Source organism: Panulirus ornatus, chromosome 55, assembly GCF_036320965.1.
Source record: "Panulirus ornatus isolate Po-2019 chromosome 55, ASM3632096v1, whole genome shotgun sequence".
NCBI classification, from domain to species: Eukaryota; Metazoa; Arthropoda; class Malacostraca; order Decapoda; family Palinuridae; genus Panulirus; species Panulirus ornatus.
In genome coordinates, this window is record NC_092278.1 from 35,025,511 (window position 1) to 35,052,100 (window position 26,590).

Genomic DNA, 26,590 nt, shown 5'->3' on the forward strand with positions numbered 1-26,590 from the left:
TGGTTTCGGTACATTATTACATGACAGCTAGAGACTGAGTGTGAACGAATGTGGCCTTTGTTGTCCCTTCCTAGCGTTACCTCGCACACATGAAGGGGGAGGGGGTTGTTATTTCATGTGTGGTGGGGTGGCGATGGGAATGAATAAAGGCAGACAGTATGAATTATGTACATGTGCATATATGCACATGTCTCTGTGTGTGTATATATATGTATACGTTGAGATGTATAGGTATGTATATGGCCATTTGAATGTCTGGAGAACAACATAAAGTAACAAAGAATGCCGTTGAGTCATTAAGATTGTTGGTTGCCAATTATTGAAGCAGTGAAAAGTTTTTTCGGATGTAAGCATTGTTCTGTAGAAGATGAAAATTGATGTCCGCAGCCATGAATGTATGGTGGGCAGGTGTGTGATGTCCCATGTGAATTTAAGGTTCATGATAGGGATTGTTAAGGAAGATTAATGCATTTATCGTGAGTAAAGGGCATATGATAGTCTGTTGGATGAGAGGCTGGAGAGTCAATTGTTGTTCGCTATTGACCAGCTTACACGGCGGATTCATGTGACAACATGCAGAAGTGGGTACGAGATTAAAGTGAAACTGTGTCTAAGAAAAAGTTCAAAAGATTGAGAGAGCATACGAAGACAAGGATAGTACACGTCAGGGTAGAAGGGTCAAGTCAATTGGGATGAGTTGAGGTCGAAAAACGATTAGGGTCAACTGTTTGTTAATATCGGTGTGTTCTATCAGCGATGGAACCATAGGAACGGAATGACATAGTTTGTGAGGGCGAAAATTTGGGAGCTTGAAAAATGTGGAATGAAACTTATCCCGTAAGCAAAAATGGATGTTATAAAAGGAATAAGTTCCAACAATGTATTTTATTTTGCGTAGCGTAGGCTAGTATATGTGCCAAAGGACATAGGACAATCGGCGAAATGAGATGTTTTGAGGACGAATTGGATTTGCTTTGAGAGAATTTGAACCGAAGAAATACTCAAGGGTTACTAGAAGATGTGTGTGGCAAGAAAATAAAAGGGTGGTTATGAGTAGAAGCGAGAAGAGCTGTTTAAAATGTTTGGGACATGAGGAATGATTGCGGAAATATTGACCATAGCGATATATGTCAGTGCGTCAGCACACGAGAGACAGAGCAACCACACATTGGATGCCTGCAACGAGATAACAACGATTCTATGGCATCCGGTGCCTGAACATGCAGAGGGTGAAAGGAGGGCAAGGAATAGAGTGAATTGGAGCGATGTGGTATACAGGGGTTGACGTGCTGTCAGTGGATTGAATCAAGGCATGTGAAGCGTCCGGGGTAAACCATGGAAAGCTGTGTAGGTATGTATATTTGTGTGTGTGGACGTGTGTATGTACATGTGTATGGGGGGGGTTGGGCCATTTCTTTCGTCTGTTTCCTTCCGCTACCTCGCAAACGCGGGAGACAGCGACAAAGTAAAAAAAAAAAAAAAAAAAAAAAAAAAAAAAAAAAAATATATATATATATATATATATATATATATATATATATATATATATATATATATATATATATATATATATGGTCCCTGGTTCTGGGCTAATGACCATATAGCAGGCAGACGGCTGTTAAAATATAACATGATACACGCAAGTCTAAAATCAAAAATACTTCGAAAAATCCTTGCTCATTTTTCCTCCTTTTCCAGGGCATCATTCACTTCTCTCTTTCTTTAGCTCTCCTCTCCTCTCACTCTCTCACCTTCAGCTTCTCATTTACGTATCAGTTCGTTTCTCCTACTTTCGAATGCTAAGGATACACACACACAGACACAGACACACACAAAGAAAGTCCGTCTTCTCCATTACCAGGATTGTTTACCGTTCCCATATATCGTCACACAAAACTCGCCTTTTTTCTTCCCTAGCATCTTCCTCGCTTCTCTTATACCATTGAATATCCGCAGCCGATAACCTACTGGCAGAGTGCACCACGATCATCGAACCACTGGGTGAACTTAAGGTTGCAGGCGAAGTTCAAGAATGGCAAGTGCAAGAACGACTTCCATCTATTTTCATCCGGCAGTGCTTTATGGCTCATGAGTTCGCTTGACCAAGTCTCTCTGGCCATATGATGCCAACTTAATACTACTACAAGTGCTTATTCAGCGCCAGACTTTAACACAGCTCCTCACTAACCATCTCATACGTCAACGTGAGGGTTCACACGCAATAAAGCTCAGAAACCTTTCCTACAAACCAAGCTATTTCAAAAGCATGAGAGAGCAACTCTTACGCATAATCTCACCAACAGATGCCACTGTCATCGCAGACAAAGGCGAAGCGTCGACGCTGCACAAGGTGGGGTCGAGGGCAGCATTCTAGGTCCACTCCTGTTTCTCGTTTCCCCTATCAGTGTTCGTGTTCCTCATCTACATCACCATGTAGTACGTGAACTCTAACGCCCCCTTTCTCACATAATGATTCAGTGATAATACCACGAACGATCGTGACTTCTACACACTGCATGACTTTACAAGGATGAACCTTGAAAAAAAAAAAAATCATCGCATATTTTCATTCTTATTCATATACTTCAAAGTAGTAAGTATTATGGCCAACAAACCCAACATACATACATAACCGGACCAACATTCGATCAGATTGTATGTTTGACGAATGCGATTTGGAATTCTGCTTTATGAGAAACATCCAACCCAACAAAACATCCCATCTCGCAACTGGTTCACTCACACGAATACGATGTACGCACCCACCCGACTGTGTAGGCAAGAAGCTATGCAGGAGGAGTAAAGCATGGGCGGACCCCCAAGTGTGTGTTAATCGCAAGACTAAAGCGTCTCGACACGCCTCCCTATACATTATGAAGGGATAACCTGTTTTCCTTGGTACTGTGTCATTACCACCGCAGCAGCTGCCTCCTACGCCACCACTACTACCACCTCCAGCACCATCACCCACACCAAGGATCCCTCGCCATACCGCCACATACCCTCCTTACCACATACCCTCCATACACTACACATGACGTAAACTGGTAACCTGCATTGTCCCGGCCTACGTGCTTATGTCATATGAGTGAATTCAGTAGTATACAGACGCTCAGATCAAATCACCTTCCTAATCTTTACTACCCTAATCTAATCCTAATCTAAAATCTTCTAAATGGATCTCATGGGACGTATTTCACAATCCGGGAATCGCTCTGGTAGCGCAAGACTTTGCACTCTTACCTTTCTCTTTTTTAAGTCCAGTGACCAAAACCGTGACCAAAAGCGACGCAGTATTCAAAAGTGGGGACGCACCAGTGTATGAAGTCTAGGATCTTTGTCACTGTTTGTACCGCTTCTAAACACTTACTGATGTCTGAAGCTTTTGCACTTATCGATATCAGAATTCATTTGCCAAGTGCGAGCCGTATTTAGGGAAGCAGTGCTTCATGTGAACAGAGGTGTGCTGTATATAGAAACAGGGATGTGAACGTATAAGACAGGGTAGTGAGTGGTGGAATGAAGAAGTTGGTTTGCCGGTGAAACACAGAGGGGTCTGTGTGTTGTTAGTATCAGCAGGGAAGGTGTGCCAGTGAATGGGAAAAGTACAAATGAAAATGGAGAGGTTTCAAGAGAAATGTATGAGCTTTGAGAAAGTGAGTAAATGAGATATGGAAAGAGAGTATCGATGGACTTAAATGTTAATGAGAAAAAGTTTTGAAGCGAGGTGAAAAGAGTGGTGAGAACAGCTGGACAATGAGGGTGACAGAGGGCGAAAGGATGGGGAAGTGGTGACATACAAGTTAGGGTAGGAGGGAGTGTGAGAAATAAGACGAAATGCTGACTGCTTTAGATGATGTGTGAGGTGGATGTGGTGTGCGTTAAGCACGGTGTCGTATGGAGCGAGTCGTGAGGAAGACGGTTGTAAAAAGAGAGGAGTTAAGTGGGGAAAACTGTGGAAATGTTGCAAAGTGTGAGGAGTGGATGGGATTGCAGTTGAGCCTCTTTAGGGGGTGGTGATGATGTTGAATGGTTAGGCTAGTGGGCGTATGGACCAAAGTATCAGTGCAGCTGAGTAAAAAAATGAACATTCAAATCAAAGTAGTACAAGTTTGCTGAGTATACATGGTAGCGTAGATGGGAGAACAATGACTGAGAGGGATTTTGGCAAATACAGAACTTGTGACTAGGGAGGAGCAACATGGCTTCAAGAGAAACAGAAGAGATGTGTAAACTTGGTGTTTGCTTAGGAAAATGCAGATGAGAAACACTCGGAGGAAGTGAACGACTTGTATGTAGCATCTATGGACCTGAAGAAAGCGTATGACAGGACTGACAGACATGCCTTGTGCTACATGTACATGATGGAAAGGGAAATTTATTGTGTGTAGCTTTCTCTTTTATTCTGGAGAGCAAGATGAGTGTACAAGTAGCAAGGGAGAGGGGGGTGTGAGCGGTTTCCCTGTGAAGGTGTGAGCCAGGAATTTGTCATGTTACCGTGACTGTCCAGTCTATTCATAGACTGGGGTGGTGAGGAGGTAAATGCGAGGATCATGAGGTACGAAACAGGTATGCAGAACTGTTGGAAGTGGATGTGGCGTGGAGGGTGAACCAGCGACTGTTCGCAGCTCTCACGGCTGTGGTGAGAGACTCCAGATGCTGGTGGCACAGCCTAGGAGGAACGAATATGAGAAGGAGTTTTAAAAAATAAATGTGAATAAAGTTATGGGGTGCGGTAGTGGGGACTGAGACAAAACGGTTTGAGTGCGAGACCAAATGGGGAGAACCTGTAGAAAGCGGAGTGCTTTAGGTACGTGGAACTAAAAATGATGGGGTGTTGAAGGGTGGAAGATGAGGCTAAAGTACTGGTAGCTTTTACATATATATATATATATATATATATATATATATATATATATATATATATATATATATATACCAAACACATAAGTCCTTGTTCATGGGACGCAACGACCCAACAAACGAGCAAAGTGGGACCAATTTAGAGGAATCACAATCCCTGAACTCACTCGTACAGGCCTGGAAGGAGAGAACAGAGGAAACAGATAAAGGTACTAGACAACGCCGTGGACAACAGAAGAAATAAGTCAACAGTCGCCCCCACCACCAGGTACAAAACCCACCCGCCTCTCAACGAGGAAAATATGAGATGTTAAACACCTTTTCGCTAACCTATCAGCCAACGATGACACTAAAGTCGTGAAACTCTGCCCTAAATCGAGAGTGTGAATACCTCCAGCAGACGCTAATGGATGGGGCAAAAACGGAACGATATAAACATTGGAAAATATATATATATCAACGGCCTGGCATAGATATGAAGTCTCAAAAAAGTATTCTTGAAAGCAGGTGAACGGCTACAGGGAAACACCCGTGGAAAAATTAATCACCTGCAAGTCAGAAATAATAAATAAAAGATGTTGGCTGAGAGATGGTGTATACGAACACTGGAAAAACAAGTAAGTCTGTGTTCGCAGTCACATCCAAAGAAAACGGGACTTCGAAAGAAGTTCTGGACTGGCTTGACCCACAATAGGCAAAGAAACATTCCACACTCACATTTATTGACGTAATTCGATTCTACCTTGACAGCCGAATCTCAGTGAAAACCTTCACACCAGCGATACGGACAGCCATCCTAAAGAAGAGGAAAACGACAGCGCCAGCACAGAAAACAGCATGTCACTACAAAGGGAAAGGGACTGGACTCTACCGTTTCATTATCTACACTACTCTCATCAACACAGTGATCTCCACGAGATTCGAGGAGGCCACAGGGTAACATTTCGTCTCAACACCAGGCATGTCGTAATATCGCCCCCCAAAGAACTATCGAACTATTTCCCCGTTGTTATAAGACCGAACTATTTCCCGTTTTTTATAAGTGCCAGAGGAAAATACTACGAAAAGAAAAAGTGATCTAAACTTTCACATTACGCTAACGTATGGAGGAAGGACAACAACCTCTGCAACCATCATCAGCGACGACGGTTTTCGAGGCGTAAGGAGCATCATCATCGCCTCCGCCATCTCGATCGCTGCCAGTGGCAGCCAACGGAGGCCGAAGTACAGAACCCCACGATGACACAAAGGGATATACGCAAAGCCCTCGACAAACTGTGGACGAACGACTTACGAACTGACGGCGTGTCAGACATGCCAGAAGTTATCCAGAGATCAATGTAAAAATGTCCTTTAACCAGTAACCATCGAGTGATCCAAGTCACCAAATTATCCAAGATGAGGTGGGCTTTTCACAAGGTAGCGAGCGCGTCCTGTCGCAAACGCTACTACCATTCGCAAGTTACACAGCAGATATTCCTCCTCCAGTAAGAAGGTGCAGTCGAGTCGCGCGTATTCCCTCGTACAGTATAGAGGTAACTAGGCTTCACAAACATCAACAAGTCAATAAACGAAGTACGGAGAAGAGTGACCCAGCGGCGTAAAGAGAAAGGCAAATCGGATACAGGAACAAAAGAGCTGTGGAGTACTGCTCCACACACTATCTTCAAGAATTCTGACTGTAAACAACATTACCGAGAGAGTTGCACACAACAATCTTGTCGCACGGACTCTGACAGCCACCTGGCGAGGGCAAGACTACATTTGATCAAGATCCTGTATCATATGACTACCCGAATCCCACTCACCTCACCTCCAGGTCAAGGTAAAAAACTAATGCTGCATAATACGAAATATAGTACCAAGGTCCGTCACTGATGTAACATGTTAACATTCAGCTTAGAAGTCTTGGATCACAACCCTGTGAAGTTCACCACTAAAGCGTTAGAAATGTTAGCCTTATATGCCACCTATGAACTCCTGTGAGTAACAGCTACCTACAGACTACCTACAGACGGTGTGCAACACTGCACGCACTGGTCACAACCACGAGGGAGCACGTGTGGTAAAATATAAACGCTAATCCACGATCCTGTGGATATGAGAACATGCCGTCAAGATTGCACAAAATCATGGTGCCTGATAAAACATACCAAGGAAACAACATACACCGAAAGCTCACACTAATCACGTACGACGAAGAAGAAGGAACTTCACCCAAGGCTCCGCGTTTTAGGCCGGGAAAGAGAGAGATGCAAGGACAGACTACGACGCCTAAACACTGCATACTATTTCTAATCTAATCTTGCCCAGGGTTCATGTTTATATTTCTGTATACAGCCGACTACTGCCAACTTGGAAGGCGTATATACAGACGTGCTACAGTGGCCTTACTCTCTCGTCCTAAGCCCTGCCATCGTCCACTAGAATGGCCTAATACGGTGCTGTTACACGCAGGTCTACGGAGACCCAGCGCTGGGTGGTCAACTACCCTGATTTCGCTGGTGCGATTCTCGAACACGAAGGGAACGTGCAATCTATGTATGAGCACGACGGTACACGGCGCCCAAGCGGTGTCTTTGACCCCGATCCGTAAGTTTTAGCCCAAAGGCCGGGCATTCACTCATATCTAAGGATGACGTCCCGGCGTGCTCAAGGATCGTACCGTCATGTTTACGGATGGTGCCACCGTGCTGAGGGACCGTGCCGTCGTGTTTCAAGATCGTACCGTCATGCTTTTGGATCGTATCGTTGTGCTTAGAAGCCTAAAAAAAAAAAAGAAAAACAATTGTATCTAAAGGTATATATATATATATATATATATATATATATATATATATATATATATATATATATATATTATTTTTTTTATTATACTTTGTCGCTGTCTCCCGCGTTTGCGAGGTAGCGCAAGGAAACAGACGAAAGAAATGCCCCCCCCCCCCCCATACACATGTATATACATACGTCCACACACGCAAATATACATACCTACACAGCTTTCCATGGTTTACCCCAGACGCTTCACATGCCTTGATTCAATCCACTGACAGCACGTCAACCCCGGTATACCACATCGCTCCAATTCACTCTATTCCTTGCCCTCCTTTCACCCTCCTGCATGTTCAGGCCCCGATCACACAAAATCTTTTTCACTCCATATATATATATATATATATATATATATATATATATATATATATATATATATATATATATATATATATATATATAAATATATATATATATATATATATATATATATATATATATATATATATATATATATATATATATATATTACAGCCACTTACCTGAGTCAGCACAGCCCGGGTAATTTTCAAGCGGTGCGGTAGCCATGAGCGATTTGCTGGATGTCAGGAACAGAAGCAGCAAGTTTCTCCGTCTGTGCGACAACCGCGTTGCTCGAGTCAACGTTCATACTGGCGTATCGTTCTGTTGGGGGGGAACATAACATCACGTGATCAAAAAATAACGTAGGGACCACAGGCCTATAATATAACGTCGGTGCAACGCACTAACGGGGTCCCTGTTACTTAGGGATCTCCAAATTACTGTAAAAAAAAAAGAGAGAAAATGATAATTACAGTAATCTTTCTCTTTCTGGCATACTGACAAATTGCTTTCAGTCTTTTAACTGATATACAGATTACGTATCTCTAATGAAGATTAAATGACTCAAAAAAAATAAATTGACTGTTAAAAGTTATTCTTGTCTTTTCTCTGAAAGTATATCTTATGTCACTTACATGCATTATAAAGAGCATAACTCAAAGAACTTTGCACTTCCATTGGCCTTTATCTATATCTTCTTATTTTGCAAGTCTGAGGTTTCTGAAGTGAACATTCGAATTTCCAATACTAAATCGATATGGACGGGTCCCTTGAAAAATTACTCGCCCCGAGTCTCTTAAACGGAACGTATGATATTCACACACACCTCTCGTCAAGAATAATGACCAATGAAATGCTTAGAGAGAGAGAGAGAGAGAGAGAGAGAGAGAGAGAGAGAGAGAGAGAGAGAGAGAGAGAGAGAGAGATACTGTACCCGGAAATAAGGTACCGCCGTGGAATATAGACATTGCAGCCCTCCTGTTTAGCCCAGTCCCGCTCGCGTCTTCGTTCTGCGCCGTGATGGGAGGGTGATCATTGTTAATCCCTTATCTCTCTCTCTCTCTCTCTCTCTCTCTCTCTCTCTCTCTCTCTCTCTCTCTCTCTCTCTCTGCGTTTAATCCGGTTACATTCACGCCACTGCATAAAAACCTAGCAATCCAAATCCATATACATCTCTTCGATTTACATGTTAAAGTCCCCGATTATAAACCTTAGCTTTACCTGACCAATTTCTTTCCCAGAATCCAGTCGCAATTACCCGATATCAATCATGATAATTCTTTTTCCAATACACACCTGATGATGATGATGATGATAATAATAAATCCCTTGGTACACTTGTAGATTTCGCTTGACGATTTGAGAAACGATTACATTCTAAGTTCCCGATTTAATTCAAGGGTATGCATGATGAGGGTCGGAGGTACTGTGAGTGTCCTCTGGGTTTACCCCTAGACTTCGTACCACCTCGAGTTCCAAAAGCCGGTAAGGGAAGGGTAACATGACCCAATATCTAGCCTAGCCGATCCCAATTCCATCTTATACCAGCCTAGCCCAATCGAGTGCAGCCTAGTGGGGCTATCCTTACTCGAAGTTCTAAAACTGATCCGTGGGCCAAGTGGAGGACCGGGAACCGAGTAACTTTCGGACCCTCTTCAGCAGCTGCCATAAGGGAGGATAAATTGGACAACCACTTTAAGGGCACCTAAATTTTGGTATCATATGCATAATCAAACGCATTAGGTTTAACAGTAAGTTTTATTGATAGGGCGAAGTGAAATCAAAGTAAAAAAGAAAGTTCGACTTGTACATATATCACTCTTAGTCCTCTTAATACGACATATCATGAATCTGTTGCCCTCAGCTCCAACAACCCTAAAACCACCTCTGCCACTGGGAAGGAATGGCTAAAGCCAGATACGTCTCCCTCCTAAAAAGGCGAAGAGCACGAAACTATAAATTTTCAATATACAAAATTTTTCCCAACTTCCTCGTCCAGAATTGATGCTAATTTTGGTTTTTACCCTTACACTTTCGAACTGTTTAATCTCTTGGACATGACCGTAAGAGCCTAGCTTACCGTAACTTGGCCATAAGGGGGTAAGTCGTAGGTACTCATTCCCAAGGGTCGTAACTGTCGATCTCAAGGGGTAAATAAAAAAAAAATAATCTATTCCTTGCAACAGTTTTCGCCTTAAGAACAACTATAGTCGTTACAATAACGACGAACTCATAACAATGAAACAGGCAAAAGTACTTCGACTGTACGTGGCAGTGTGCCAAATACCCTACAACCCCACACGCTAGCCAGGAATAACCTGGCCACGGGAGACAATCGTGAAACTAACGTACTCTGAAGGTCACTGGCCAAGAAGAATCAGTAAGTAAATCAATTATTCAGAAAATCAACCTTTCCCATCCAGAGAAAACGAAAACATTGCGTACGCGCCAACAGACGAGGGTAAGCCAGGAGGCTATAGAGCTGCTGGAGAAGGTCCAACGGAGGGTGGCAAAAACTGTACGTGAAACATGGCTACGTGTTGCAGGGAAACGACAGCAGCTGTTGAGATGCCTACGCTCGAGAGGCGAAGAAATAGAGAAGACTTGCTTACGACGATTTCATAAGATTCGCCTGTGTCAGCTTGGCGATGCAGAAATATGTAATCACTTGGAGGTACACCAACAAACGAGTTATAACATCAAAGTCTCACTTACGTATCGATCATGGCTACGACTTTACTTCGAAAATTCGGTCGAGAATATAATTTCGTTAATGGGTAGCTTATGTGTAGGCATTTTAAAAAGAGATTTAAGAAACTTCTGTTTTGACAGAAAGCTGAATGAACCGAACTAGGTATGAGAATAAACAGCGAATGTAAAAGCGTCAGTGTCTGAAGAGGTATTTGTTAATATAACTGACGCTTAAAGACGGAACATATGGGAACAAACAAAAACAAGTCACCACAAGACTCATGAGATGTCTGAAGAGAGGAACCCCCCAAAAACAGAATACATGAGAAAGATAAACAATACACTACACATTACACCCACAGAAAAATTGACTTGATGTGGAGTTTTCTCCGTGACTGGCGCCTCCAACGTAAAGAAAAACAATCTACATCCACATGAAATTAGAACAAACAAAAGAGCTATGGAAGTAAACGAACAAGTTTACAGATAAGACCACAAAGAAACGATTATGAAAACACAAGAACACAAGGAAAAACAAACACAAATAGCAAAACATGAAAGAAAGAACACTAGCTAAATACTAGAATAGGGGAACAAGCAAACAAATGTACACATGAATGAACACAAAAGTGATTGAAGTCGCAATCATAAACAGCAGAAGAGCAAGCACTCAAGCATATACAGACAAGACCCTTCACACAGACAAACACACATGCAACAAAGATTAATATTCAGTGAAGAATGACACATAGAGAGCAAAAACAAAGAAAAAACAAATAAACTGCTACACGTACGAACGAATGAATGAAATCTTCAACAACGAACATTAGGACAGAGGAGCCCACAATGAAAAAAATAAGTACATACCCCACACACACATCTGAACACACAAACACAAACATTTGAAAGACAACGTTAAGATCTGCCACGAGCAGAGATTTCAAAATTCCTTTATGTTTCCTCCTCTGTTATCACTGTTCCACACACGCCACTCGTTGCTGCATCGCTTCCTGCCCATATACGCTCCATATTCTCACACACACACACACACGTGCGTGCTGGCAACATATACCATGGCCTGAGCGCTGACAATAACGGCAGCGGCTCTTCCGACGACTACGTCGCCCTCTAGAACTACCTTAACTTGAAGCTGGACCACCGCCAAACAATGTCTCTTTGAACCCAAACCAAGACCGTATCCGTGCACGTCAGCCTCGCAGCTAATCCTGTCTCTCTCTAGGTCCCAGTCACCCCTGCGGGTTGTTCAGTCCACCAAACGTGCAACTGCGATCTCCACCCACTACTGTCTTACACGAGGTCTCAGTCCCTCCCCTGCAGGCTGTTCAGTCCACCAGACTTCCAACTCCGCTGAGGTCTCAGCCCCCCATGCAGGCTGTTCAGTCCTACCATCTACTGCCTCACTAAGGGGTCTCAGCTCCTGTAGGTGACCGAGTCCGCACCATCGCTCAGATCTATAATATTCTTCGTTGACCAAGGACACTTGGCCTCCCTGCTCCTGAAGAGACATCAGTTTTCATTCTTCCCAAAAGGTCTTCCTCCTTATCCATTACACAACAATGGCTTTAGAAAAAAAAAAAATAAAAGATGCAGGATCAGCCCCGATCTCTCTCTCTCTCTCTCTCTCTCTCTCTCTCTCTCTCTCTCTCTCTCTCTCTCTTCTCTCTCTCTCTGACAGAAGCTGCCGAATCAGCTTCGCCGGAGTTTCAGTTCTTCGGCAGCGCAACCGCATCGAACTCGTCCGAGCTCCATCCCAACCCCCTTATCAATGATAGTTGTAAACCTGTCCGTTTAACCTACTCCTCTATTTCTATAATGCTATTACCATATTTTTTCCTTTGCACATTATCATCAATGTTTCACAGTTAATTCAGTAAACTGCTTACTATCACTGTTATCATTATCCCTTCGATGCTATATGTCAGCAAAAGTCAGATGATCTCTGTATTAGGAAGTACTCCATTCTTAAACACGGGAAGGAAAAGTGGTGTCAGAGAATAAATACTAATCAACATCATCATTATCGTTTACTTCTGCAGGTCCCTACTTCCATCACATGAAGTGCGAAGTTAAAGATATAACGCATACACAAACAAAACTGTCTTTTAGTAGCAGAGTTGCAGAACACTGGATCAAACCACCATCAGATTAGGACAGGGCAAGGACATATAAATGCAGTTTAAAATCCGGCCTGACAAATACTTTATGGATATCAATCACCTGGGAATAAGCTGGTAAAGGGCAATATATATATATATATATATATATATATATATATATATATATATATATATATATACATACATGGTGCTCCTTTACAGCTATTTCCCTGCCGGTTGGTGAGCCGGACGGAGTGGTGGTAAGTGGAGAGGAACCTCTCGTTTTAACATCCTGTCTCCACCTACATAGAATGGCAATATAGGTTGCTATGTGGTGTCCTCTGGCAGATAACCTCTCTCTCTCTCTAGACCGTTCAGCTCTTCTGTTGTCTGTCTTTCCCATGCAGTTCCCACGTGTCTCTCCAGCCGCCTTCCACCCGCATACAAGTGCTGGTCACGTGTGCAGTATGTACCACGTGTACCCGCTAAGTGAACCGCTCGTCCTCTCTCTCTCTCTCTCTCTCTCTCTCTCTCTCTCTCTCTCTCTCTCTCTCTCTCTCTCTCTCTCTCTCTCTCCTCTTGCTCTCATGTACTCCCTGCACTTGATTAATCCCGTCTCCATCTACGTGGATTAAGAACTTAAGTGACGACTACAGGCAGACTCGTCGAACGACTGACCGTTGTGGCGCTTCCTCCCTCCCTGACCTGCTGAGCTCTGGAACTCCTCTTCCTCCCTTCATTTCCCTCCCTCTTTCTGTGGCCGTTTCTACCCTTAAGAACTCAGGTCTGCAAACACCTGCGGACCCCCTTCATCAATTTCCACATTTTTTCCCCTCCATTTACTCCCTTTAGCTTGAGAGTGCTTTTAACTGGGGTATATACTGGGCCGTTATGTGGGTCACTATAATAAGAATGAAAAGAGAACTCGAAAAGCTCATCACAGACGACCAGGTCTTCTGTTGACTGCTTCTTCTACACAGTGTTAGCACGTACTCTCGTGCACTCCCCTGTTCTCCTTCATCCTCAATTCTCTCCTTAATCTTTCATTTCCTTCCCTCCATTCCATCCCTCCCCTCCACCACCTTCTTGCGTTCTTCCCGGCCGCTCCCACGCTTCTGGGAGCACCTGCAGCCACCGGGTCATCTGCTCCAATCTTGGCCTGGCTCCCCAGTAACAGCGTGCACATGGGGGGCCTACATGGAGAGGACAGATGACAGAAGACCCGATGGTTTATGACGTGGTTATCTTTCTGTAGAGCAGTAATAGTAAGCCTTCATCCCTTACGTGTCGTAGGCAGAGACTGGAGAATAAAGCAGAAGGCTCCTCCCTACCTACAACCACCAGCACCTCCGGCTCATTAGCCGGGCACGATGACACGCTACGAAGGAACACCATCATATGCCACGTAGAAAGAGTGTACTAATTTCGGAAGTTTGTAGAAAAGGATGAATGGAACAGAAAGAAGAAAAAAAAAACTTCCTTTTTACTTTCAACCGTAGGATGGCCTCAAGAAGGAAGGACTTAAGCCGTTCCTCTGGAGGAGGGGGAAAAATATGAAAAGGATGTTGACATAAGTCGATGTTATCAATCTTGATTCGGGGGTATAGCCCAGGTGATCAATATCTCTGAAGTCTTGGCCCAGCGACCTTTCCTGTCGTCTGATGTGTCGGCAGGAGTGGTTGTGGGTGGGTGGGGAAGGAGCCTTCACCTCGTTATAGAGCATCAGGTCTCCTGTCATCTGTCCTCCCCATATGTAGGCCCCCCCGTGTGCACGCTGTTACTGGGGAGCGAGGCTAAGATTGGAGCAGATGAACCGGTGGCTGCAGGTGCTCCCAGAGGCGTGGGAGCGGCCGGAGGGGGTTGGAGAGAGAGAGAGAGAGAGAGAGAGAGAGAGAGAGAGAGAGAGAGAGAGAGAGAGAGAGAGAGAGAGAGAGAGAGAGAGAGGGTTGGGTTGGGGGGATAGGGTGTCACGCGTGGGGTCTTCCCCATCACCTGGCAAACCTCTCACACCAGCCCCACACACACACACACACACACACACACACACCTCGGCAACAGACGCATCACCAAACTTCTTGGCAACCCTTCTCAAGCCGGTCTCCAGGACCTCAGCAACAGACTTACCTCCCTCCCTACTGTATCATTACCCTCCCTACTGTATCACTACCCTCCCTACTGTATCATTACCCTCCCTACTGTATCACTACCCTCCCTACTGCATCACTACCCACCCTACTGTATCACTACCCTCCCTACTGTATCACTACCCTCCCTACTGTATCACTACCCTCCCTACTGTATCACTACCCTCCCTACTGTATCACTACCCTCCCTACTGTATCACTACCCTCCCTACTGTATCACTACCCTCCCTACTGTATCACTACCCTCCCTACTGCATCACTACCCTCCCTACTGTATCACTACCCTCCCTACTGTATCACTACCCTCCCTACTGTATCACTACCCTCCCTACTGTATCACTACCCTCCCTACTGTATCACTACCCTCCCTACTGTATCACTACCCTCCCTACTGTATCACTACCCTCCCTACTGTATCACTACCCTCCCTACTGTATCACTACCCTCCCTACTGTATCATTACCCTCCCTACTGTATCACTACCCTCCCTACTGTATCACTACCCTCCCTACTGTATCATTACCCTCCCTACTGTATCACTACCCTCCCTACTGTATCACTACCCTCCCTACTGTATCACTACCCTCCCTACTGTATCACTACCCTCCCTACTGTATCATTACCCTCCCTACTGTATCACTACCCTCCCTACTGTATCATTACCCTCCCTACTGTATCACTACCCTCCCTACTGTATCATTACCCTCCCTACTGTATCATTACCCTCCCTACTGCATCACTACCCTCCCTACTGTATCACTACCCACCCTACTGTATCACTACCCTCCCTACTGCATCACTACCCTCCCTACTGTATCACTACCCTCCCTACTGCATCACTACCCTCCCTACTGTATCACTACCCTCCCTACTGCATCACTACCCTCCCTACTGTATCACTACCCTCCCTACTGCATCACTACCCTCCCTACTGTATCACTACCCTCCCTACTGTATCACTACCCTCCCTACTGCATCACTACCCTCCCTACTGTATCACTACCCTCCCTACTGCATCACTACCCTCCCTACTGCATCACTACCCTCTTAACTACATAACCACCCAAATTAGTGTAACAACGTCCTTAACTGCTGAGTTGGTGTTACTGCACTCCGCCTACATCAGGTTACAGTGCGAGTGAAAAGCCACCTTTGGCGAGGCTGTATCATGAGGAGTACAGTCCCGGAGAAAAACTTCTCACTCCGAAGGAGTTCACATTTCCCCGCTACTGCAAACAGCGCAGCCTTGGAACTACAGCAGCCTTTGGCAAGGGGGCTCTGAGCTATTCACGAATGAATGAGATAAAAAAGATTACACACCCACAACACCATCACAACCGTATAATTATCCTAATTACTGTATAACTCAATTACAGTCATTATCCTTACCACCGTATCATTACAGTCATTATCCTTATCACCGTATCATTATCCTTACTGCATCCGTTCTAAGTACTAAGATCATCTCCATAAAGACTGAGTTACAGTGGACCATACAGCATCGCTACCCGAACTCCTGTAACGCTATCACTGTATGTCCATCATAACTGCTGTATCATTATCCCCACACTATTGTATTTACCAATCAGCCTGTATTGTATCACCGCACACCCAGAGTGTACCATCCCCGCCTACATAGTCTAAGGTCAGAGGAAAACTACAGGCGGTTCCTAGCAGCTCCTGGCTCACCATAGCTCCTAGCTCACCACAGCTCCTAGCTCAACGCAGCTCCTAACTCAACACAGCTCCTAGCTCAACACTGCTCTTGCCTCCACGTAGCTCCTAGCTCAAAACAACTCCTAGCTCAACACAGCTCCTGGCTCAACGCAGCTTCTAGCTCAACACAGCTCCTGCCTCCACGTAGCTCCTAGCTCAACACAGCTCCTGCCTCCACGTAGCTCCTAGCTCAACACAGCTCCTGCCTCCACGTAGCTCCTAGCTCAACACAGCCCCTGGCTTAACGCAGCTCCTGGCTGAATTAAGTTCCTACCTCAACATAGCACCTAGCTTAATGCAACTCCTGGCTCCATGCAGCTCCTAGCACCACGTAGCTCCTGGGCCAAGGCAATTACTCCTGACCTTGGTGAAGAGCTCACTAATGAACTTATTGTGGTAATGATAACCATCTGCCTGAGGCCCAATCATTTGTGTGTGTGTGTGTGTGTGTGTGTGTGTGTGTGTGTGTGTGTGTGTGTGTGTGTGTGTGTGTGTCTGTGTGTGTGATTACCTATTTGTACAGTAGGGGAGGGAACTTTACATTCGTGGTGCCGCCCCATCTCCTGGCCCACGGGGAGGGAGTTTTACATTCGTGGTGCCGACCCATCTCTTGGCCAGCAGGGAGGGAGTTTTACATTCGTGGGGCCGCCCCATCTCCTGGCCCATGGGGAGGGAGTTTTACATTCGTGGTGCCGCCCCATCTCTTGGCCAGCAGGGAGGGAGTTTTACATTCGTGGGGCCGCCCCATCTCCTGGCCCACGGGGAGGGAGTTTTACATTCGTGGTGCCGCCCCATCTCTTGGCCAGCAGGGAGGGAGTTTTACATTCGTGGGGCCGCCCCATCTCCTGGCCAGCGGGGAGGGAGTTTTACACTCGTGGGGCCGCTCTTGGACCACGCGCGCGCGTCGCGTGTGTACTGGTAAATTTCACTGTGTATACCTTCACACCAACAGCATTATCCCTGTACATCTGCAAGCAACAAGCACACTTGGCGTGGAGAGCCACCACAACCACCACCTCCCAAGACTCTCCGGCACGAGGCAAGCAACCACAGACCTCACACATGACACCCCCAATCACGCAGCGGCCCACATGACGGCTGGCCACAGGATGGTGTACATCGCGAGGGACGAGCGATGCGCGCACTGAACCGAGGAGAGTCTCGTTGTCAGTCAGGATCGAAGTCAAGCGGGAGGGGATACAATCATAAAAAGATCGCTCAACGGCCAGACAGATGAATATCGCTTCTTTCAGGTACTTCGGAAGGCAACCTGTCCTCTTACTGCTGCAGTAGAGGGTGTTGTCATATGGGTTCATGCGCCGTTCACAGGCGCAGAGCGATCAAAACCCTTACGTTTTGTGCAGTCATTCAGAGCAATGAGACTTATGGCCTCGACAGGAGGAGGAGGAGGAGGAGGAGGGGCTAATATGTGTTGTAGTTGTAGCAACCAAGGTTAACACCTTTTTTCTGTTGGAGGAGTCGCCTCTTCTCCTGCAGGTTGACTGATACTGAAAAAAACACGTATATACTGTATATGTTTCGCGCTCGCACCCTCCATGGGTAAATCACATCGCGCATAACTTTTGTAGGAAGTTACGATTCTCATCTTGTTGGGTTATGGGTACAAAAACGGTAAGGAAAGGGGCCGGTCACCTGGGTCTAAGAAAAAACGATTAGTTTAAGAGTCAGAACTGGTGGGAAAAAGGGAAAATGGGAAGACTGGTGTGAGTGTAGGAAACACGAGCAACTGTGATCAATGGTAATGTTCAGTGGTGTCTCGCGTTCCTGGTCGATTAGAAGAAAGGTAGGGGGATGAAGAAGGGCAGAGAGGAGAAGGAAGAGTGGAGAGGAAGGATGCAGAGAAGAAAGAAAAACGAAGAAAGAAAAGAAAACTGATGGGATAGAAGAGGACAGACCAACAGACAGGCTTACGTACAAACACTGACATATGCAAGTAAGTACTGGTGACGAGGCTGTGCCGTCAGGTATGGCACACACACACACACACACACACACACACACACACACACCGACTCAACGTAAGAGGAACCACACACGAGAACACGCAACGAGGCGCCAGCCGTGACCAAACACGTGACGCTAACAGGTTCGTGACATGTGAACCCCCCAGGGGGAGGTGTCCCCGGAGAGAGAGAGAGAGAGAGAGAGAGAGAGAGAGAGAGAGAGAGAGAGAGAGAGAGAGAGAGAGACTTCTCATTCAAACACCGTATATCCTGAAAGGATCGCCTGACATAATACCCTTTCCATGATACCATTAAACAGTTTGCAGGTTGCAGAACTTCCTCTCGTATCCCAGTCTAGGTGCACTGAAGTCCCACTGGTCCACACAACGACAGTTCCGATGGGAGGGGAGGAGGGAATGATGCGCAATACATATATGCATGTTGGAGGAAAGCGGTCGAATATAATAGGATGATGGGAACGCGTCTGGGTCGTCCCACCAAAAGCCCTGGCAAATCCCGTATTCTCTGCGTGTCGTAGAAAGCGACGAAGAGGGCCGGGAGCGGGTGGCTGGAAATGTTCCCGTACTGTATTACTTTCCAAAAGAAGGAACAGATCAAGTAGCCAAGTGAGGAATTTTCACTCCTGGGCTCTGTCATCGGTTCTTGAAGCTACCTTGCTCACGCGGAAAACGGTGAGCATGTATAAACACACACACACACACACACACATACATATATATATATATATATATATATATATATATATATATATATATATATATATATATATATATATATATATATATCTTTTCTTTCTTTCAAACTGTTCGCCATTTCCCGCATTAGCGAGGTAGCGTTAAGAACAGAGGACTGGGCCTTTGAGGGAATACCCTCACCTGGCCCAATTCTCTGTTCCTTCTTTTGGAAAATTAAAAAAAAAAACGAGAGGGGAGGATTTCCAGCCCCCCGCTCCCTCCCCTTTTAGTCGCCTTTTACGACACGCAGGGAATACGTGGGAAGTATTCTTTGACCCCTATCCCCTTATATTATATAATCCCTGGGATAGGGGAGAAAGAATACTTCCCACGTGTTCCCTGCGTGTCGTAGAAGGCGACTAAAAGGGGAGGGAGCGGAAGGCTGGAAATCCTCCCCTCTCACTTTTAATTTTCCAAAAGAAGGAACAGAGAAGGGGGCTAAGTGAGGATTTCCCTCAAAAGCTCAGTCCTCTGTTCTTAACGCTACCTCGCTAACACGGGAAATGGCAAACAGTATGAAAAAAAAACATATACATATATATATATATTGCCTTACTATTCCTTGGATTAATATTTCTTACGTCAAAAATGAACAGTAAGGATTCATGCTTTCCCCGCCAAGCTATTCATAGCCAAAACAGCAGCCAATCGCATGTACTGGACCTATCGAGTTAACGCTTGTGTACGTCAGTGTTGACGCGTACGCATGGATGTCAACGTGCAGGGAGGAGGGTGCACGGAGCTCTGGTGGCCATGGTGCGATGTCGAACGACACCGAAGAGCGAAGCTGACCCTCGAAGTGCAAACTCGACCTTGAAAAACCCGCGAAGGAAAATTCAGCTCTGCTCTGAGATGGAATCGTGAAATGAAAACAACTATATGAATAAATACAGATAAACTAGGATTATATGAAGTTTGTTTTATTCAAATACTTCATGATATGAAAACCGTCTCTCCGGCGACTAAGTTAATTAACAATGACAGACTCTAAATCATCTGGCCCTACTTTATGGAGCAGAGTTCGGCGACGATTTCCTTCAGAATTTCTTGACGCGTATTTACGGAAACAAACAAATGGATTATGTCATATATCATAGGCTGTACCCACCTGATATATTCCTGCTAACATAAGAAATGAAATCTGCCAAAGACGAGGAGACAGATATATCTGACAGATACTGTGTATAAATAAGTCTGTCTCATTCGTTTGGGCAGGAGATTCGACTAGAACTCGGAGCTTCGTAGTTTCTGAAGCAGTTCAGGGGAAGATAGCTGGCAGAAGTTAGGTTAGGATCGGTTGAAACTGTCGTCTACCGTTGGGTGAATGATGATACAAGGCATTTAAACGACCATCTAATTCTAGTTCGGCAGTGCAGGTTCTAACTAGATGCTCCAACATTCGCGAAAGAATACAGTACGAAAAGTTTGCTCCCGACAAACGCATCGCTATTGCCCTATCGCCCTCGGCCTGACACTTATGGGTCAAGTCAAAGGTGAAGTTTCAGATACATCTTCACTAAATAATAATAATAATAATAATAATAATAATAATAATAATAATAATAATAATAATAAGCTATCAAATTCACTTTATCGTACACAAACATTCCATCCTTTCACGACTCCTCACCACAAACTCCAGAGCGGAGCTTTCCACCTCATCCTTTCACGACTCCTCACCACACCCTCCAGAGCGGAGCTTTCCACCTCATCCTTTCACGACTCCTCACCGCACCCTCCAGAGCGGAGCTTTCCACCTCATCCTCTCACGACTCCTCACTACACCCTCCAGAGCGGAGCTTTCCACCTCATCCTTTCACGACTCCTCACCACACCCTCCAGAGCGGAGCTTTCCACCTCATCTTTAGGGACGAGTGAGATGATGAAAATAAACATCAGAATGAGCAAGTACTACAAATGGTAATCACATACGCTGTGTTCTTGGATGGTTATACTGACAGGTAAATGATCAAGCAACCCTTGAGCACAACATGATCCTAGAGAACGGAGGGATGACAGACTCGTTCAGCATAGCGGTATGACTTTTGGGTATGACTGGGCTGGCATGTCCTGTGACCCTTATGGCCTTTATGGGTCAGGTCAAAAGCCAAGCCATACCCCTACCTGTAACGTCGTATTCTAGGGTCGTACCGACCGTATTCGAGGGGTCACACTGTCGTGCTCAAAGGATGCACCATCGTGCTGAGGGATCGTGTCGTCGTGCCTTTTAAAGGCCGTACCATCGTGCTCAAGGGTCGTACACGTTGTGCTTAGGGAAGAGTGATGGCAATCACGGACACACACACTCTCGTCAAATATATTTCACAAAAAAGAAAAAACATCCAAAATAATCCGGACTCAATCCCTCTTTGGCTCCGAGCCCATGTTTACAAATGAAGGCTCCGGGTTAACGAATATGTAGGAAGTTTATGGGTTACGACTTTCTTATTACTGTAACTGGAGCTTGTGCTTATCCTAGTGTTTGTGTGTGTTTTTCCTTGGCTTCTTAGAATAACATATGCTTGCCCTGGTGTTTCTCCTCCTAGGCATCCCAGAATAACATATGCTTGCCCTGGTGTTTTTCTCCTAGGTTTCTTAGAATTTCCTATGCTTGCCCTGGTGTTTTTCTCCTAGGTTTCTTAGAATTTCCTATGCTTGCCCTGGTGTTTTTCTCCTAGGTTTCTTAGAATATCCTATGCTTACCCTGGTGTTTTTGAGAGGCTTAGGATCTGGCAGTGTTTGGATGGTGCCTCAGGATATGGTGTATGGTGCGTCTTGGTAAATTTCTAATCAAGTTGGCGTCGACGTTCGTTTTCGGTGTTACTATCATATCTACATACAACTGGTGCTTTGATTACGTCTGCCATGGTGGTTACATTATGTTTGGCCCGGTGCTGTTACTGTGTGTAACAAGGTGTTCTGACTGTATACCATGATGTTTCAAGTTTATTCCATGATCTTTTAACTGTACACCACTGCATTTCATCTGAATATATATATATATATATATATATATATATATATATATATATATATATATATATATATATATATATATATATATATATATATATATATATATCAAATAATAATGGGAGCGTTGAAAAATGTATGGAAGTCGAGAACGTTATCTTGGAAAGCAAAAATGGGTATGTTTGAAGGAATAGTGGTTCGAACAATGTATATGGTTGCGAGGCGTGGGCTATAGATAGAGTTGTGCGGAGGAAGGTGTATGTGCTGGAAATGAGATGTTTGAGGACAACATGTAGTGTGAGGTGGTTTGATCGAGTAAGTAATGAAAGGGTAAGAGATATGTGGTAATAAAAAGAGTGTGGTTGAGAGAACAGAAGAGGGTGTTTTGAAATGGTTTGGTCACATGGAGAGAATGAATGAGAAAAGATTGACAAAGAGGATATATGTGTCAGAGGTGGAGAGAACTAGGAGAAGTGGGAGACCCAATTGGAGGTGGAAAGATGGAGTGAAAAAGATTTTGAGTGATCGGGGCCTGAACATGCAGGAGGGTGAAAGGCGTGCAAGGAATAGAGTGAATTGGAACGATGTTTTATATCGGGGTCGACGTGCTGTCAACGGACTGAACCAGGGCATGTGAAGCGTCTGGGGTAAACCATGGAAAGTTTTGTGGGGCCTGGATGTGGAAAGGGAGCTGTGGTTTCGGTGCATTATACATGACAGCTAGAGACTGAGTGTGAACGGATGTGGCCTTTGTTGTCTTTCCCTAGCGCTACCTCGCGCACATGCGGGGGAGGGGGTTTCCATTTCATGTGTGGGGGGTGGCGACGGGAATAAATAAAGGCAGCAAGCATGAATCATGTGCATGTGTATATATGTATATGTCTGTGTGTATATATATGTATACGTCGAGATGTATATGTATATGTGCGTGTGTGGACGTGTATGTACATACATGTGTATGTGGGTGGGTTGGGCCATTCTTTCGTCTGTTTCCTTGCGCTACCTCGCTAACGCGGGAGACACCGACAAAGTATAATAAATAAATAATTCATTAATGTCTTGCATAAAATTTCTTTGCCTCGAACTTTGTTTTCTTTGTTCTAAGTCTGGTGTATTTTCCGTGTTTTCCCATTGTTTTTGAGTTTGTTTTCTTCGTACACTGTTTTTCTGTTTCCCCTTATTTCTATTTGTATCAAGTGGTGCTTTTACTGTTTACTTTTCTTTTTCTAAACTGTGTACATAAGCACCTTTCTTGTGAATACCCTTGCTTTTTGACTTTATCAATTCCTTTTTCTCTTGCGTTTAGCTATATACATTGTCTTCCGTTTCCCTGGCTTCGAACTATAAACAAGAGGGGTATCTGTGTTTACACTCGTTGTTTACACTCGTTTTTTTTGTCACATACAATGTTATTTTACTGCTTTTACCCCGGTTTCTAGCTTCAAGTACCGGCGGTCTTCTTTTCATCTCCGTTTATAAGTATTTATATGGGCGCTGTTCTTATGTACACTAGTGCTGTTTACTACAAATCTAACCTATTTATATCCTAGTGATCCGTGGGGATAAGGGAGAAAGACTGTTGCTTGAGTATCCCCTAAATGTCACTCAGGGTTACTGACGAGGTGGGGAGGCGATAGGAGAGGAGAGCATGAAAATACTCCCCTCCTGTATCATCACTTTCTAAACGTAAGAGCAGAGACAGCCAAGTGAGGACCCTTTTCTTTCAAACCTTCCTCGAAGGCTCAGTTCTCTGGTACTGACGCTACTTAGCTAACGTGGGAAATGGAGAGCAAGTCTTAAAATAAAATGCACCCTGGCGTACACACAGGTTTACAAATCAAATCCTCCTTCGCCTGGTTCATCCCATGTCCTTAAACCTGTGTATTTAATGAAGAAGAGGAGAAGACGAACAGACGAACACAAAGACTCACCTCATACCTTATTTAATGAAGAAGAGGAGAAGAGGAACACAAAGACTCGCCTCATACCTTATTTAATAACGAGGAGGAGTAGAGGAACACAAAGACTCGCCTCATACCTTATTTAATAACGAGGAGGAGTAGAGGAACACAAAGACTCGCCTCATACCTTATTTAATAACGAGGAGGAGTAGAGGAACACAAAGACTCGCCTCATACCTTATTTAATAACGAGGAGGAGTAGAGGAACACAAAGACTCGCCTCATACCTTATTTAATAACGAGGAGGAGTAGAGGAACACAAAGACTCGCCTCATACCTTATTTAATAACGAGGAGGAGTAGAGGAACACAAAGACTCGCCTCATACCTTATTTAATAACGAGGAGGAGTAGAGGAACACAAAGACTCGCCTCATACCTTATTTAATAACGAGGAGGAGTAGAGGAACAGAAAGACTCGCCTCATACCTTACGCATGACCAAATTTGACACAGTTGAGCCCTAGCGGGTAAAGGAGCGCACACGGACCCAGCCCAACCCCAGCCCGGCGGAAGCGGGCCCTCCGCCAAGCCTATATTTAGGGCTAGGCTATCTGGAATGCGAGGCCGTTATTGAGCGGGTAGTGACGCTAGTCCTTCTGTTGTGATTACTGTTGGATTACAATGTGTGTGTGTGTGTGTGTGTGTGTGTGTGTGTGTGTGTGTGTTACGGGGGAGAGAGAGAGAGAGAGAGAGAGAGAGAGAGAGAGAGAGAGAGAGAGAGAGAGAGAGAGAGAGAGAGAGAGAGAGAGAGAGAGAGAGAGAGTTTTACACTCGCGTTGCCCCGTCTCTTAACCTTGTATTGATGTGCCATTCTCTTTACTCGATATATATATATATATATATATATATATATATATATATATATATATATATATATATATATATATATATATATATATATATTCATTTATATATATGTATGCCACCCTAAGCCAGGTATCCATTTATCGACCAGCCCTAAGGATATGATGAACAGATAGGTTGACGGTGAACCGGCCCCATCGCCAAAGAATTCGAACATCGGTGGGCCCGTAGGTGAACCATGGTCAACGACGCTACCCAGTACACCACGGGAACCCGCGCGCGCGCGCGTGTGTGTGTGTGTGTGTGTGTGTGTGTGTGTGTGTGTGAGTTCCTGTTTGTAATTGAATGATGGATGGATAAAAAAAAAAAAAAAAATTGAACAACAGGATGAAAAGTTGACTTAAATGCAGGTAGAGAGATAATATAAGCGAACATAATTACGTACGATACACAGATATACAGACAGAGGTGTATGTAAATATGGAGAGAGAGAGAGAGAGAGAGAGAGAGAGAGAGAGAGAGAGAGAGAGAGAGAGAGAGAGAGAGAGAGAGAGAGAGAGTTGATACACAAAGATAAACAGGGAGAAATCTATCAATAGATGACTCAGAGACAAGGAGACAGACGCATACATAATACGACTTTTAAGTCGGCATTATAGAGAGACAGAGCGAGAGATTACATATAGCCTAGCCAGTTATACATGTGATCTGAAGACGGCGTCGCCCCTTGATGCTCACGCAGATTAAATGCTGAGGTTGTCTAAGTCGCCTGGCGACCAAGGATGCACAGAGCTGCTGAGGGCCCAGTCGGATTTAGCGCAAACTCAGCGGCAAACTCCGCGCGCCCATTGCTTGTACAGGAAGGGCCACACTGCACATAGGCCTCATATGGCCACTACGTAACATTCTGTAGAGGAAAACAATAATAAGCGCTGCTGTCGCGTCTTTATTGACGTGTTGAGAGGCCAAGGTATATTAGTAGTTTTCCGGGAACCACTGGCATGCGTTCAGGGTCTATACACTTCGGCCGTTTCCCGCTAACATTCGTCAGGTTTTGGGATTGCATGAGCGTCGAGCGCCAGCTGCTAAAGATAGGCTAGGATATAAACCATAAGACGTCAAGGGGGCTTCCGTAAATGAAACGAATCCACTAAACTTTTTACAGCTTCTCTTTTAAATTGTCACGTTGACGTACCGTAGGTTAAATGCGCGCGCGCTCGCGTAGTGTGTGTATGACGTCAAACGACATTCTTATTTAGCCGACAGAAGAAACGATGCCAGAATACCCCAAGAGACCCTTCTATCTTTATGAGGCTCCTGCAGCGCTCAGGATGCCAGCCACGTCCACTGATCGGGACCAGAGGTCAATAAAGCGTAGTGATGCGAGTGCGTCTGTGTGCGGAGAGTGCAGGCAAAAGAGTATGACGTGCTCATGTCTTCGCTGTGGTAGATGCATCGTGGGCATGA

General features: G+C 44.8%; 1 protein-coding gene across 1 annotated transcript in view; it reads right to left on the reverse strand.

The window, feature by feature from the left end:
* Positions 1–26,590, reverse strand: part of Usp30 (ubiquitin specific protease 30) — a 131,759-nt gene that overhangs the window by 74,051 nt on the left and 31,118 nt on the right. The window contains exon 2 of the mRNA XM_071693405.1: positions 8,178–8,319. Within this exon, the coding sequence (XP_071549506.1) occupies positions 8,178–8,223 (46 nt within the window). The 5' untranslated portion in view covers positions 8,224–8,319. The remainder of the gene's footprint in view (positions 1–8,177; positions 8,320–26,590) is intronic.